General features: G+C 34.2%; 1 protein-coding gene across 2 annotated transcripts in view; it reads left to right on the top strand.

Moving 5' to 3' along the window:
• The window catches only part of lwr (ubiquitin conjugating enzyme lesswright), a 38,051-nt gene extending 20,490 nt beyond the window's left edge, over nucleotides 1-17,561 (top strand). For both annotated transcript variants that reach the window (XM_090375017.1, XM_090375016.1), the window contains 4 exons: nucleotides 4,508-4,580; nucleotides 10,897-11,006; nucleotides 14,245-14,324; nucleotides 17,149-17,561. In XM_090375017.1, coding sequence (XP_090231143.1) covers nucleotides 4,508-4,580; nucleotides 10,897-11,006; nucleotides 14,245-14,324; nucleotides 17,149-17,215 — 330 coding nt within the window. In that variant the 3' untranslated portion in view covers nucleotides 17,216-17,561. The remainder of the gene's footprint in view (nucleotides 1-4,507; nucleotides 4,581-10,896; nucleotides 11,007-14,244; nucleotides 14,325-17,148) is intronic.
• The last annotated feature ends 287 nt before the right edge of the window (nucleotides 17,562-17,848 follow it).

Genomic DNA, 17,848 nt, shown 5'->3' with positions numbered 1-17,848 from the left:
GGGTACAACTTTGCATATAAATTTTGCTTAATTGGGACCAAGGACTAACAAAAACACTAGTTTAGAAGAAAAATATTAATAAAATTGCAGTTCTTTATACATATTAATACAAAATATGTATTAAAAAAACAAATGACTTACGTTAAAAAGTTATTTCGATGTCGATGGCTTCATAAAATCTAACAAATTCGTCTGACGACACAGCGCGTTCTTTTTTTCACGCAGAATTTCTTCGTAGCAAGCTAATAAATTTTTTTTATTCCTTGCTTTGTAGCTATAACGCGTTCTTCGTTCCATGTGCTTTTCGCCGTTGCCTCATTTAGGCCTGTAGCACGTGCAATATCACATGGTCTTTCATTTCGCTCAAAGCGTTTCACAATTTCATATTTTTTCTCTATCGACAGAGGCGGACTGGCCATAAGCCTTACCGGGGAAACCCCGGTGGGCCAGTGTGATTTTGGCCATAAACCATAGTATGAGGCCACTATAAATTTTCCTGGGTAAGAATTTTTGACCCAGTCCGCCTCTGTTTATCGATAATTGCTTTTCTTTTTCTCTCTGAATCTGCAGTGTCTTCACCAGGACGCTTCCTTTTCACACCTTTTAATTAAGTATTTTACTCATTTTTAGGGAATAAAGCACAATTACAAAACGAGGAGGCACGCTTGATATGCATAAACAAAGCTGCGCGCATGTAGCAACTGAATAAACAACACCATAAAGGCAGAGATACGCTATTAACACCTCACATTTCTAGGGGTTACTACCATAAAACAATAAAAATCCAGTTGCGTTTCTGCTAGTGAAATCTGTTATAAACTCGATCTAATTGCATTTGCGATTATACCAATAGCTGGAATTGTGTTGGTTTTTACGTTATTATTATGGTGAAATGTGTTTCCCCTTCACTGATATAAAAAAACATAAAAGCAGCAAAGTTGAATTTTGTTCATCTTTCGCTCTCATTCTCTGCCGTCGCACCGTATATCGATAACATATGAAAAACGACCTTGAAGATAGTGGGCGGCAGCGTTGCCAAACGAAAAAATCAAGAACCGCGTAACTCCGAGTTCGCGTAAGTCGGGGTAGCGTAAGTCGGGGTATTACTGTAATCTAAAATTAGTAATCTAACTAATTGCATTCTAAATTCACACATTTTCAGTTGTTCTCAAGTTTAATTTTCATATTAATGTGGGAAAAAAAAAGAGTTAATGCAAAAATGATGTATGTATTTGTCCAAAAGTTGTTTTTTTTTTTTTTTTTTGTTTTAGACATAATACAGTGCCATCAAAAACTGGCTTGCTAAAAATTGATCGTACAATACATTGCATAGACCAGGGTTTCCCAAAATGTGGTCTGCGGCCTGGTACCGGTCCGCGAACAACTTATATGAAATATACCTACATAAAACTATAAGAAAATTTCCTGAAGAAATGAAAATATACTAAAAATACTCGTTAAATAAATATTTATTTTACCAAAAACAGACTCAAAAAGATGTCAATTTTATGTAAACTTTTGATAATAAACAAAGAAATGAATACCTAATTGCATTATTACTGGTATGTTAAATGTCCTATTGGTAGTGTCATTATTTCCTGAACCTATGAGTATAATAATTGAAAATTCATTAATTTATAGTTATAGGTGGGCCATGAAAAAAAAATCTGCAAACACTGGTCTGCGCTTGAAAAAGTTTGGGAAACCCTGGCATGGATAATAAACATATCAAAGACCAAGAAACAAATTTCAGTGAAATGGATACCAAAAGAGTTTTTTAATGCACATCAGAAGAGGGAGAGGATGAATTGGACAAGCTCTTTGCAGTGATTGTGTTGAATAAAATTTGACTCATTTTTAGATTTCTTTGTTCTTTCTGTGGTAGACCAGAAACTTTTCAAATACTCTTCATCGGTAGGCTAATGGTTCCAACTAAATTTTTCAGAGCTAAATAAGATTATCTGATTTTATTATTTCTTTTTTCTTATATATATGTATATATATTATTGTACAAAATTCTGATAAAATCAGTTTCGATAAGATTGCATTTTTTTTTTCTCTCTCCTCGATGAGAAATGATATACAAATGTCAAAGATAAAATGTCATAGTTGTTATTTTAAAAAAAAAAACTTGACTTTCGTGATCTAAATAGATATGTACAATTGTTTCCTACTGAAAATTGAAATGCTCATAATGCTACATGAAGATTTCCAAACTTTTTTTTCTTTCTTCAGTAATAAGACATTCATTCATGAAAGTTAATTTATATGTTTTTAACAACTACTTAATTTTTGTTCTTCAGACTAAACTTTATTTTTACATAAACAGTTTAAACACCTATAACAGAAATTAGTTTTCTGCTTAAATTGTTTTTCCTAGTCAGTTATATTATGTACATATGATGTATGTGAAATATATTCACAGCAGTAGTAATTATTTATTTATTATTTTTTTTTTATTAAAATGTTACAAATACTGTTATATAAGTGAAAGGCCTATGTGCTCTGGATTCATTATATATATTATTACTACGTGACACAGCAAAACAAAAAGAAAATAACAAGGTGCAGCTAAAATATGTTTGATGCTAAAATACGTACAGAAAAGTAATACAGAGCTTTCGGACAGTATGGTGCCTTTCATAAGTTTCAACAGTTAATCTAGAAGTATAAAGCCTACGTGCGTGTAATGGCAGTCATGTATGGTGAACTGCGGGTATTCGACAATTAGCTGTTAGAAGGCAAAGCTTGTGGCTGTGATGCATGGGAACATTGTAAATGCCAACGTTTGTCAGCCATGAGGATGGTTGCCTCAGTAATGGGATGGACACAACACAACATCCTCTGTTTCTGTTAAAAGAATCGTTATAGCACGAGATATGCAGTGATTTCAACCAGGCGCAGCGACTGTAATGATGGGACCGATCGATAATCATGACATCGCGGTGTGGGTCAATGTCTTGCTAGGTCGACCAGCAGTGCTCGGCAATGGCTGAGTGTTCCACGTCTGCTAAACGGATAGCTCTTTCATGCTCAGAAATGCGATTGCTAAGCCTCCTGTCAGTTTCCCCAACGTAGCAACTAGTGCAGTTATGGCAGGAAATACGCTAGACTAATCCACTCTGCAGCAAGGGGGAAACCGATGTTTTAACTCTGGAGACAAGGGATCGCAACTTCCTGCCTGGGAGCTGTAGGCACTTTATCCCATGAGACTTTAGGACTAGAAATCTGTTGTGATAGGTTTCGGTAGAATGGGATAAAGGCAGTCGTGGCAGAGTCATTACTGTGAATGGTCCTGTAGGTCGCACCTATCTAGGGTACTGGTGGGGTAGCCACACCTCGCAAGATCTGTCTTGACTCTAGTAATTGGCACCTCCATAGCCAGGTGAGCAGGAGCAGCAGTGCTTAGCACATGCTTCTCGATTGGACCAGGGTTTGAGCCCGTGAGCCACCAAATGCAGAGGATGCGGAAAGGTCAGGGAATGACCACTGCATATCCCCGGAGCAATATGGCCTTAGTTGCTAATGCTCCTAAAAACCAAATAACAACAACAACCCTGGTAAACTCAGTGTGCCTCTCATCTGCAGAACTAGACTGGGTCCAGGTGCTGGTTGACAGGGTTCACGCTGTGCTGAGAAAATATGTTTAACATTAAACATATTTTAGCTGCAACTTGTTATTTTCCTTTCTTTCCGTTTTGCTCTCTGTCACCATAGTAATAATATACATAAATACTGTCATAGTTCCTGTGATTCAATGAATATTTTCAGAATATATCAGTCAATTTTTTTATCCATTGGTGATCAGTACTGTAAACATTTTAAAAATAAGCTAACGAGTTCAAGTTATTAATTGTTCTAATCTTGTCTGTAGATAACAATTTTGTCTGTAACACAACTGTGCCCATTTATTAGATAATAAGAAAAATAGAACAAAACAAGCATAAAACAGTTAATAGCCAAAACTTAAAACTTCATTTTCTTACTGCTTTGGCATCTCATTTTGTGAGCTAAATCATCACTGGGATTGTCAGCTTCTCTACTGATGGGATGCTCAGCCCCCCCCACCAGTGAGGTGCCAACAAGCACCTAAACAACCATTTGGGTGAGGGGGCATAGCACCACTTTGAGAATGATGCACATGATATTAGCCTTACAACTTGAGCAATCAGTGTGTTTGAAATGGCATCTTTTCATTCAGGTTGTCGGTTCAGTAAAAAATGCATGCAGGACCTATTATTATACATGAAATATGCTCATAATTGCAATGGTTATTGGATAAAAAAAAAAATTTTTTTTCAAAGATTTTTTTTTTTTTAAATGCCACTTGGCACATGTTGGCCACTCATTCCAAATGTATTTACCAATTGCATGTTATTTACAGCAAATATGACAGTTTTTCTTACTTCATGAATGTCTTATCTCCATGCACTCAATAATTAAGATCATAATTATTGCTACTGTTACATGAATTTTATTCATAAAATCATATCTTGGTTTATTCCAGACACCCTGGGAAGGTGGACTTTACAAATTAAGAATGATATTCAAAGATGATTATCCCTCAACACCCCCAAAATGTATGTAAAATGTTCTGTTGCATTTTTGTCTTTCCTTAAATGTCACTTTATTCTTTCTAAAATTAATATAAACACAGAAAAAAAAATGTGCCCACTGAAACAAACAGTTTATATTTAGATTTACAGTTAAATGTATAAAAAAAGTGATAACACATTTGAGAGTAGATTATCAAAGTGATTATAATGATGATAGTTATGACCAGAGTTAACATAATTTATATATGAGTGATAGTTGATTAAATATGCTATTTATATTCATATCTTTAAGAAATTGCATATTGCACCTTGATTGGGAATATAACTTTCTGTTATATCTTTGTTTCTACTTTTTTTTTTTTTTTTTTTTTTCTGGAATCTAACCTGCCAGAAGTCCAATGACTCTTTGTATTATAATTTTTTAACCAGGCTGCAGTTACATGGGAGTGTAAGCTAGTCTGTGTCTAGCACAGGAATTTTTGAATCTCTCTCTCTCTGTGTTTTCAACTTGGAATCACTAAATTTCATTAATGACAGCATTATTTTATTATAATGCTAATACCACATTTATCACATCTATAATGCTCAAGATATGTTTAATTTAGTTTTATAAAATGTTTTTATTGTTATGGAAAAAAAAATAGTTAAAGGTGCCAAAAAAAAAGCAAGTGCAGTACATCAGGGGTATAGGTTTTTCCCAACTTGCTTCATAAACACTACTTTTAAAGTCAAAATCAATATAATCTTCCAAAATATTGATGAAATAATGAAAAATAACCCCAAAAAAATTCCATTTTTTCGAATGTTGTGCTTTTTAAGGTTAGGCTCCTCCAAAGCACTATAATGGAAGTTTATACATGGTTTCGCAGATGTTTTGGAATCTACTTCTTGACTAGCCATTCCCCATTTCGTTGTACACGTATTCAGGTTCTTCAGTGTGATTCCATGCTTCTGATATTACTGTTGTTTCAACATTTTGTTGATTTTACCTTTTGAGGCGAGTTTGAATGTATGTGGACTCTTGGAGTAAATTCTCTAATGGATGAACTCTGTGGAGGTTTCTTCATGGAATTTGTAAAAATGAAAATATTTTACATAAGTGCTTTTAAATATTAATTTTATTGCTCAACATTAAAGTGAAATTATTGACAAAATTCAAATCGGGAGTTTAAAAAAAAACCTCATTACAGTGGAACACCCCCCCCCCCCCCCCCCCTCCGCTTTACGATATTAATCCATTCTGGAGACACCATCATATTGTGAAAATATAATGTGAACCCAATAACACTGTTTATTTGGTAATTCATTCCAAGACTTCAGAAGTTGAAGTTTTCACTATATAACTAAGCTATTTATCTCTCTAAAAGGTGATTTTTTATAATGTAAATTGTACCTATTGATTAAAACTAATGTATTGATTAAAGCACAACACAAATCACTTCAACTAAAGGATGAAAAAACAACACACATAGCCAACACATTTACAAATGTTGCTATTGGCTTGAGGGGAAGGGCTATGTGGTCTGGTTGGAGACAATCGTAAACCTGTCATGAAGTGAAATAAGTAGGTGCCAGTTAACACGATGACCAGTTAGTAGAATCAGCCACTTTATAGAATAAAATTTAAAAAAAAAAAAAAAAAATTCAAATTATTAAAATGCAGTACACTTTCATTGTTACTGTACTGTATGTTCAGTTATAAGAATCAATTTTGAATGCCTTTGTGATATTTTTCTAAAGAACATTTCTTGGAGGTCACTAATACTGCTCCCAGTATTAGTGTATCAGCAAGTAAGCGTCTGCCTACATGTCCCATGAAGACCCCAGAAAAATCTTTTAATCCCCCCCCCCTTCTCAATTCCATTTCTGCTTTTGGCTGCTATTAAATTATTATGTTGGGTGTTTCCTCCAAACTAGTAATTCACTAACCACTTAACAGTGCCTTGATAGCATCAGAAAATATCTTCTTATCCCCTTCAGTTCAAGTGTATTCAGTCTGTGAAAACAGTGTCTTCTATTAACAAGTACGGACTGTACATAAAGCATTATTTCATTCTCTTAGTGTAATGCATTATGGCCAAAGTAGCCTATGCGCCATCAAACCCCCATATCAACTTAGTGTAATTTCCTTAGTTATCTAAACAAAATTAGCAATAAGCAACAATAATTCTTTCTGTTAAATACTTTTAACAGAATGAATTTCTCCCATTTTCACCAAGGTCTTCAGCTACCTTGCTGAGGAATTCAAATAATAGTGACCTTTTCTGTCAAACTTTATAAGTAATAAGCATGCACATATCTGTAACTTTATCTTATGAGTGGAAATTAGACAAGGAGTTCCATCTATAAAACAACTTGATTAAAAACATAACTTCTGCTCAAAAAAACTTTGGATTTATTTAAGCTACAGTGCTTTAATCCTTTATTATCTGACTACTTCTCATCTTCAACTCCAAAACAAGTAGTATTTGCAATGTGCATATAATCATTTGTTTTCCTAATAACTATTGCAGTAATTTTGTTAATACTACAATATCCTTATCTTTCTTTATAATATTTTTTTCCTTAATGCTTTATAATTAGCCATGTATCAAGCCTTTTCCTAACAACTAGTGCATTGCTTTTTTTAACACTGTAACATCCTTAACAATATATTGTTACCTTATTGCTTCATAATTAGCCATGTATCATTAATCAGCAATATTAACTATATTTTGCTAGACTGAATCTTAATATATTACACACCCACATGGAATTTTAAACTATCTTTTTTCTTTTTTTTTCCCCCTCCTAAATCTCTAATCATGCACATGGTGGTGATATATCTGACAACTGTGCTTGTTCACCCTTGTGAAACCAGAAATAATTGCTAGTGAGAGAGTTTTTCAAAATAAATCATGTACTTTATATAATAGTGTAACATTTTTATCTATAACATAGAAAGACTGTTACTTTAATAAACTGCAGTGATGAATTAACGATATGATTCATTATGAATATATCTATCACATAAATTTTAGCTTTTGATTCATAATGTATAATTTGTTTTAATACAAATATATATATTTGTACCAATATATTAAAAATCTATGAATTATTTGTATTTCTTAATTGTTTTTTTTTAATATATATTTATTTATATTTTGTATCCTACTGTGTAATGAGGATCCCACAGCCCTTTGGAAGAAATATGGGAATGACCAATCATATAAACTTTCAGAACCAGCACTAAACCTTTCTGCATTCAAAAAGGAACTGCTGAAACTATAGTTGACTCCATAGAAAGCATAATAATTGACAAACTTGTTTCAAGTTGAATGAGCTTATTAGGTATTCATATACCTAATGAGCTTATTAGGTATGCGTACACACACACTGTGGCGGATTTGGGGTAGGGGCATCGGGAAACATGCCCCTCCCCTGTTGTTTTTTGGGAAATATACACCAATCATTTAAATTCCCTTTAGCTATAAAAAAATATATTTTTTTTTTCATTGTTAACATAGGGTTTTATCTATTTTTCCATTGTGGCTCAGCTATTTTCAACTGACTACAGTCAGCAACACTGTTAATGTGATCAACATCTAGTGCACAAAATGGTACCCCTCCTGTTATTTTATTTTTTTTTCTGGATCCATCACTGTGCTGCGTACACACAAATATGTATTAATATGTGCCTATTGTCTTCATTATGTCTATCTGTCCACATAACTGGACTCCTGGTGGATGGATTTTCATGAAATTTTATATTTAGGCCTTTTAGAAATATTTGTCAAACCATTCCAATTTCCATTAAAATCAGACAAATAGAAATCTGGGAATTTTTTTTCTATAGTTTGTAATGGAAAAAAAAATTCTCAGATTAAAACTATATTTAATGCAGATTGTTAGCTTTGGATGGTGTGCACACTTTGCGTATATTGTTATGTATATCATGAATATGGTGTTGTGCCTTTTAGAGATATTTATCGAGCCATTCAAATTTCATTAAAATCGGACAAATAGAAATCCAGCAATTATTTCTCTTTTCTATACAGAATGTATGGGGGGAAAAGAAAGTCATAGATTAAAATTTCCACACGCTATTCTTTTTTTAATTTAAATTTATTTCTCTTTAAGTGGATTGTCTGGGAAAGGGTAAGGATGCCATCAGCATTTAGTCTGCTCAACCTATTCAGTGCCTTCCTTAAACACTTAAGTATTCACTTTGTGAGTAGTTTCAACACAGTCATCAATAGTTATGCCATATTGTGTGAAACACCACTATGGGCTAGCAGCCCATAGTGGTGTTTCACTCCCTTCCTATAACTTTTAACATAAGTAAATAATTCTTAGCCAAAGACTTAGCTTGCATACCCTTCCCCCCCCCCATTTAATGATTAGAATGCATGCTAGAGTGGCACCTCCGTGGGCAGGAGCGGCAGTGCGTAGCACACTCTTCTTGACTAGACCGGGGTTCGAGCCCATGACCACCAAATATGGAGGATGCAGAAAGGTCAGGGAATGACCACCGCATATCCCTGGAACAATATGGCCTTAGTTGCTAATGCTCCTAAAAACCAAATAACAACATGCTAGAGTATACTTACTCTGGGTTTCTGTGTCCCTTGGTATTTTATAATCATCTCATAATCTTTTTTTTTTTTTCTTTTTCTCTGCCACTAGTTTTGTTATTTCATCTGACATCAGTTTGTCTAAACCTTAAGCAGTATCTCTTAGTTTAAAATTTGAAAAGCTTCTATGGTTACTTCCCTAAATGCTTTCCATTTAGAATTTGTAGTTTTTAGCATCATCAGTTGGTCCCACAGGCCGCCTCCGTAGCCAGGTGGGAAGGAGCAGCAGTGCGTAGCACACGCTTCTTGATTAGACCGGGGTTCAAGCCTGTCACCACCAAATACGGAGGATGCGGAAAGGTCAGGAAATGACCACCGCATATCCCGAAGCAATATGGCCTTAGTTGCTAATGCTCCTAAAAACCAAATAACAAGTTGGTCCCACTTAAAAGAATTTGAAAACTGACTTTTGAACATATGACCACTAAACTGTTTTTGGTGGGAAAAGAATTTAAAAACTAGCTATGACCATTAATAGACACCTTTAGGTAAAAACACTTCTCTGCATTAAATATAAAAAATAATTTGTTATTAAGTGATTGGAAGAGCTTACATGAAATAAGATTTTGAATTGCCAAGTTTTAAAAAACCTAAGTATTTATTTAAATTCAGAAAGGCCATATGTTGACCTGATTTTAAATGCCTTGCTGCAATTTCTGTGGTGAATGATGTCCAGAGAAAGTTTAAAGAGGCTTGGGCTATCCAGAATAGTTCTCTCCAAGCCAACAGGGGGGGGAGGCTATTTCTCCCCAGCTTACATTATTCCAAAAACATTGAAAATCCCTGAGATAAATGGCTTTCATCAAGATATCAACAGCTTCAAATCCCTCAGCACTTGGTAGTCATTGAGAAACACTCTGAGAGCAGCAAACCACCAAGGTTTAGATTCAGCACTCAAACTCGGATCCGGGCTTGACCATCTGCCTGAAAATCATGTCAGTAATCAGGCAGTTATTGTTTGTTTGTTTGTTATTTGGATTTTAGGAGCATTAGCAACTAAGGCCATATTGCTCCGGGATATGCGGTGGTCATTCCCTGACCTGTCCGCATCCTCCGTATTTGGTGGTGACGGGCTCGAACTCCGGTCTAATCAAGAAGCGTGTGTTACGCACTGCTGCTCCTTCCCACCTGGCTACGGAGGCGCATAATCAGGCAGTAGGGACTATGCACCGCACAAGTGCATAGTCCCTACTGCATAGGATTATAAGAATGGAAATCATTAGTTGTTTTTATTTAGACCATTTGTTCACCACAATGGAGACTGTAAAACTTGGTAATAACATTGCCTTTCTAAATTTAAATTAATATTTAGCTTGTTTAAAATTTACCAGTTAAAAATTGTATCGCACATAACCTACTACAAGCAGTTTAACAGTAACTTAGGATTATATAGACATGAAACACTCATTGTCATGAATGACAGTGATTAGGATGTGTTTCAACAAGTAAGCACCAAACTATTGCTGTCGAAATTGAATTTCCACCATCCCTCTTTTTTAAAATTAATCTCTTCCGTGTAGTGGTGAACAACATTTTACAACACTTAATTTTGCAGTTTAGAATTAATCATCAACATACACTGGATCCACTACATTGTTCAAAATTGGAATTTTGAAAATGTCTTGTTTTATCATTAGCACTTTTAATTTAGAATCGAAATGTGTCATAAATAACAATATAAGCAAGTTCATCTATTTAGTCCTTTGGTTTCATATAAACTATTATAGGTAAATTTGAACCACCTCTCTTTCATCCAAATGTATATCCATCTGGAACAGTTTGTCTGTCACTTTTGGATGAGGAAAAAGACTGGAGGCCTGCTATCACAATTAAACAGGTCAGTTTTATGGATGCTTTTAAAATTCACTGAGCATTTCACAAATTTACTGTATTATGTCCAAATTAATAAATATTAAAATATAAGTTGTCATGCATATAATCTTTTATCATTCATTTTTATGTACTGGCTCATATCTTGTGATTGTTTTAATAGTGTTTATTTTATTTATGAATACCATTAAGTTTTCAATAATAAATTTGTTTTCCCTGAAAGAAGTTTCTGTTTAATCATTTAATGCATAAATAACTATAATTAGGCAGTTCTAATAAATTTATAATGAAACTATACCTTGTCAAAACTGTTCTTCCTCTCTCTCTGTTTGTAATACTCCCCCACTCTATATCAGTTGACCCAGGAAAAACCACTATTTCAGTTGTTGAGCTGTACTTCTGGTTCTTAACACAATCTTTCATCTGCATTTGAAAATGAAAAAGACCCGGGAGTAATTGTGCAGTCAGATATGAAGTTTTCTGAGCAATGCAGACAGGCTGCCAGGCAGGTCATGGGGTTTTGTCAATGATATATAGGAATTTTGCTAGCAGGGAGAAGGTGATTGTCTCTATGTATAAGGCAATGGTCAGGCCACGTCTTGAGTACTGTGTACAGGTCTGGAGGCCTCATTTTAGGAAGGATGTAGATTTACTTGAGCGTGTACAGAGAAGGGTAACAAGATTGGTGAGGGGAATGAAGGCATCCTCTTACCAAGAGAGGCTTCTTAAGTTCTGCAAATTGCAGTGGCTGGAGACTAGGCACATGCACGGTGATCTGATTGAGGTGTATAAGGCCTTGAATGGATTGAGCACGCTGAATTCTGATGGGATCCTTCCACTTGTTCAGATTATGAACCAAAGGGGGCATAAATTCAAATTAAGAAAAGACAGATGTAGAATAGATGTGTGGAAATTTGCCTTTCGCCAGCGGGTGGTTAATTGCTGGAACAAACTTCCATCTGTCATTGTGGAAGTTGATAGGTTGAATAAATTTAAGGAGGAACTGGACAGGCATTTGGAGGGAATGGTATGTTGTTTTTTTTTTTTTTTTTTTGCTGATGCTGCATAAGCTCATACACTTTCTTTCTTGCATCACATGCCACTACTACTATTTCCTGAAAATTAGAATGTATAAAAATTGATGTCCAGTGTCACAAGTTCTTGTTTTCCAGCCTCCAACCCATCTATGTTACTGTTTTTAGTGTTTGTCACAAAAGAAATAGTAAAATGAATGGAGATAGTCCTCTTGACTGAATACCATACTATGTTTTTCAGCATGTCATACTCAGTTTCAATTTTTGTCTAGTGAATTGTAATACACCTAATTATAACATGCACTGAATTGATGTGATCCCAGAACAAACTACTTGAGGATGCAACTGCTGAGACAAATCTAGAACAGTGAGCACTTCAGAATGCTTATGAACCCTAGTCCCCATTTGGCCATAAAACTCGAAACCTGATGCTTCCACAACTGAACTGAAGACAAATGCCCAGTTGATGGCATAAGAAAAAAAATATCTAGAAGATAATAATATAACTTCCAAGAAATGATAACAGTACATCAAGGCAGACATTGTTTTTCAGATAGTCCAAGCACAAATGTATCACAAGGGGCAGTTGACCTGACCAGTTGCTCATAAATACAGCTGTCACTAGCAACTTAAGTATATTATATAAGCACTGTGGGTACTGGATAACAATATATCATCAAAAATCACAAGCAACCTGAAGACTTCTGTGAAGTCTTCAGGTGGCTTGAAGATGTAACATCAAATACTGCATGGAATAAACACTATGCCTTTGATAAAGAAAAATATCTTTCTATTAAACTGCATGCTTATGAAGATTCAGCATGTGTAGGTCAGAAAAGGCTAGTTGCTTCCACTATAGCTCTAACCCAAACTCAGCATTGATTTTGCTTCTTTACATCAAAAAAAGGAAGGAGATCCGGTGCCTTCCATATTGACAAACTGAACTGCTTACACACTGAAAACCCTGATACCTATATGCATGAAATTATCACCAAAAAGATATGCACAGTGTCAGTCGTGCTAGACACTGTATGTCTAGATACTTGAAAATGAATTTATGAATGTGCCAGTAAGTAGAGTAAATATTTGATTTACTAATCAAAGATGCTGAGGACCTCACTGAAGTAGAGGAAAAGATTAAATGGGAGAAATCTCGAAATCAGAAGATTGGACCAAGTATTAATTTACCAATACATCAACAGAGCTTAAATAGAGGTTAGAATTAAAAATTATAGAGAAATAATGGCACCATTAATAAGTTTGTATAAAATTGGGAAGTCTACAGTGAGGATTGAAGGAACTTGGGTTTGAAGTTAAAAGCAGTCGGGTAAGGCCACACTTATCACTATTTATACTTATTTTTATGGATCATTATTAAATACAAATTTATATTGTGCTGTTCATTAGTAACCTGCAAGAACAAGAATATTTGAATAAAATAAAAGGTTGTAGAGAATTTTGTGGAAAATCAGTTACAAAAAAATAGGAAGTTATGAAAATATGCAAGGGAATGAAATTTTAGACTATAAACTCAATAACTAAAAATCGGACCTGGTTAGTAAGTTAGGATGCCACTAAAATTCATTTGGAGCAGAATAGAAATTAGCCAAAAGACAAAATTAGTGCAATGTTTAAGCCTATTTAACGTATGGAATGGAATTGAGAGCAGAGTTAAAAATAAAGGGATTGATCAAAGATGGGAATCTAAATAAATAAGAGTTTTAAAAAATATATATGGAATTAACAGGTGGAAAAAATTTATTTCCCCATATTACAAATGGGGAAATAAAAATTCTTGGTAATAAATAACCAATCAAAGGCAAATGAAGCAAGCTTAAAAGGAAAAGAAAAATTATCTTTCTATTAAACTGCATGCTTATGAAGAGATGAGCTAAAAAAAATCAAAGCCAAAATGAATGGTGATAGACTTGGGGGAAGACCAAGAGGAAAGAAAGGTTGATCAATGGTGTCATTAAAGAAAAAAGGGGCTTATTCTGGCTAATGCTAAATTTCTAATAGGAAATAGGATGACCTAGGGAAAAATAATACAAATTACTCCTTCTTGACCTAGTCCAGAAGCACTGATTAGAACATACTATAGTAACCTGTGTGTGTGTGCTGAGTATAACAGACTTGGATGATGATGTTAAATTTTTTTATGTTAATTAAACTAATTAATATGAAAACTGATTAACTTTATTTTTAAATCAGATCCTTCTAGGAATTCAAGATCTTTTGAATGAGCCAAACATTAAAGATCCAGCACAAGCAGAAGCATATACAATCTATTGGTAACTTTATTAAAATAAAATTTTGAATTCTTAAAATCTTAAATAGTTGTGATTTGTTAGAGTTTTATAAAATCACCTATGCTAAGTTAATCTTATTTTATATTTGATATTTAAAAATGTGCAGTATGCTTCCTTTTAGGGATAAAATATATGTAATAAACTTAGAAAACTATAAATAATAGAAGAAATATAGAAAAAAAAGTAAAGACGTAATAGAGTGAAGAAATGTAGAAAAGAGTAGAGGTTTAAAAAAAAAGTGAAATTAACCTCTAAGTAAGAGGGGTTTTTTACGACTTGAGGTCTCTATTGTCTTAGTTTTTTTGTTCCAGATATTTCTGTTACTTTTTTTTTTTTTTTTTTTTGGTTTCATTTTGGCTTAGTCAGTTTGTTTGTTTTCTATTTTGATTGTACACTTTAGTTCCTCTGTTGATTCAACAGTGAGCCATGGGTGTGCATTAACCATTCTCTCCCATATATATCACCTTTATGCCTTAACTCATAAATCATTGCAAGAAAAGACAATACATTGTATTGTTGTCTTTTCTTGCAATTCTGGTGATGGACTCTTGATAATGACACCAGAATCTAAATAAATAAAATATACTTATGTATATTTTTATTTATATATATATAAAGCCTCCATAGCCGAGTGGTCAGGAGCAGGAGTGCAGTAGCACACACTCTGAGTAGACCGGGGTTCAAGCCCCTGACTACTAAATACGATCTATTTGCCAACCTCCACTGTACCAGCGTAGCAGACAATGGTCCAATTCCCTCAACATGAATTGTTGAGGAGGCGTCCATCCTGCAGTGGGTTGATAATGGCAGTAGTAAAAAAAAATATATATTTTTTTTTATTATTATTTTTTTTTAATACCCTAATTTCTTTACTCGTTTATATATTTCTTTGCTCTTTACTTATGTCACTTCATTATGATCATTGGATATTTTCTGTCTGTCAGTGACCCTCTTTCTTCCTTTTCTCATTTTCACTTTTTCTTCTTTCTTTTTTTTTTTGTAAAACAGTTATTAAATTTTCACATTGTTGTTGGTAAAAATACCGAAAGTTAAGCATGGTATCAAGGAAAAGCCATGGCATTACCATAAAGAAAAAGGGGAGGAAATGGCTTGTGTACGAAGGTTCCCTCGGCTTTTGGTATAACCAGTCAAAATATTAGACAATTACATGCAACATATCTCAGAATTCAGAGCTGTCAAAAACAATGATAAATCAAAGGCAGACACTGCAGTGGGTGCAGCAGCAGTTTTTACTTTTTTCTAAGTTGTATCACTTCCTGTAGGATGTAATATGTATATTGCAGAATTATAAGATAAATTTAGCCTTAGAAAATATCAATAATTTTTGTTTTCCAGGCTAATATGCACTGACTTTGAGTATGGTATCACCTTTTTGCCCAATAATGAAACAAATCTGATCTTGACTGCTATTTTCAGACCACTGAGCATATGTTTATCTTTTTTTGGAATATGATGGCATTCTTGGGGACATGTGTCTCCATTAATTTACCCAAAATTGTACGTCTCTCCTCAAAAACCTATAGACAAAACATAATTTTGCAATATTTCTTAAAAATGCCACTTTGACATAAAACAATAACAATATAATAACAAATTTACCACAGTAACTATCTGTGTACACCACGACATTCCAGTACTGAATGTATGTTATTATACTATTCATGGTGAATAGTAACAACCATCGGCATTGTGGAAGTTTCTTTTCTTTGTTTATGACAGTTTTCACTGATGGCAGAAATGTTGGATAGCCCTGTGGCTAAGAATTGGCTGGTGTTCATGTCTGAAGATCCAGAAGCCATTCAAGCAAGAAGGCTACTGCATAGACTGCCTATGGTTGATGTGAGTAATCATTTTATTGGTCACACAATGTGACACCATAATGTTCAGGCATAATGATGCACCACTATTGTGCCTGAATGTTAAGATTTCAGCTGTTCCTTTCCTCAAAGCTATGTGTGGTCACATAAGAAGTTAGCATTCACTACCCTGTGGCTGCAAGTTTTCAACACGACATAACTACAGATTTATGTAGTCAGGTTAGTTTGGACACTCGTGCATAGTTAGCTTGTGGAGGTGAGTAAGTAGTTGTATGTGCACTCTTTGTCAGTCAGTTGTTTTCACTTCAACAAAACAGGATTTCTGTCCTTCCATAACGCACTACTCATCAGATCTATTTCCCCCCCCCTTATTAATTTTTGACCTCAAGAATAAAACAGTTACTGAAAAGATGGCTACGTAAAAGATGGAACATGTACAGCAGAGGCACTTATAGGTGTCATGAAAGACCTCCAGTACTGCTTTCATCAGTAGTAATTTACCTGGCCAAAGCATATGATGATGGACAAGAAATTTGAACAGTAATACTCCCCCTCCTTTTATCTCGTAACTCTACATTGAGAACATTCTCTACTGCATAATTTTTGTATTCTTTTGGCATCTGACAATCAGACTGACTTCTTTTTGTATCTCAGTACAGTGTACAGCAAATATTTATAAAGCTTCCAGTGAGCTTTTCAAAAATCTGGGGTTTAATTAATAATAGCCGGCAACAATTAAATACAGCTGCTGTTTAGTATTATATAGTAATTTTGCTATGCTGCTTTTTTTTTTTTTTTCCTCAAAATCTTCACATTGGTAATAAGTATTTCTGCCACTAAAATAGTGCAAGTATTAATGTTAATTCTGCATGTTTTATTTACAAAGGAAAAACTATAGAAACAGGTAGTGATAATGACAATTTCTAGCTTTTATTTATTTATTTTATTTTTTTATTATTTTTTTTCAGTCAAAATAGGTTGGAATATGAGAAAAGAGTGAGAGCACAAGCCAAAGCAATGGCACCTCAGGAATGAATGATAAACCTTGAGGATATTCCTTAATCTTCTTTGTATGAGAAAGTGTCCTTGTAAAAGACAATGTGACTTTGTTATCAGTTTACCCTTGTCTAGTTTCATCTGCTTTCTATTCTTAACTTAAGATATACTTTAGATGAACTTCTAATTTGATTATTAGTTTCCTGTTAATTCATTGTATCATTATTAAAGATTAAACATTCGTAATTATGCAGTCAAACTGTCATGATGTAATAGAACACCTATCAATCCCACCCACCTTTCTCAAGTCATGTCACATTTTTGTGTATGTATCCGTTAAAAAGTAATATAGCCTCTGTCGGTGATCATGTCTTTTATGCACGTGAAGATGCTTGATTTTAATGTTATCTTGTAAATAAAGTGTTTTTTTGAAAAATAACTGTTTTGGGTTATTTATTATACACACTGAGATTATATAGAATTTACCATCCAATACGTTATTACCATCTATTCAGCTGCCATTGGTGGTATGCTAATTATGCAATAACTGAGTAGTATACATGATATACACTGAATTATGATGACCCCTATGAAAGGCGCCTCCGTAGCCAGGTGGGAAGGAGCAGCAATGCATAGCACACGCTTCTTGATTAGACCGGGGTTCGAGCCTGT

Source organism: Mastigoproctus giganteus, chromosome 6 (assembly GCF_048544385.1).
Source record: "Mastigoproctus giganteus isolate SK-2022 chromosome 6, ASM4854438v1, whole genome shotgun sequence".
NCBI classification, from domain to species: Eukaryota; Metazoa; Arthropoda; class Arachnida; order Uropygi; family Thelyphonidae; genus Mastigoproctus; species Mastigoproctus giganteus.
The sequence above is the reverse complement of the archived record's forward strand: the minus strand, read 5'-3'. Positions and strand labels throughout refer to the sequence as shown.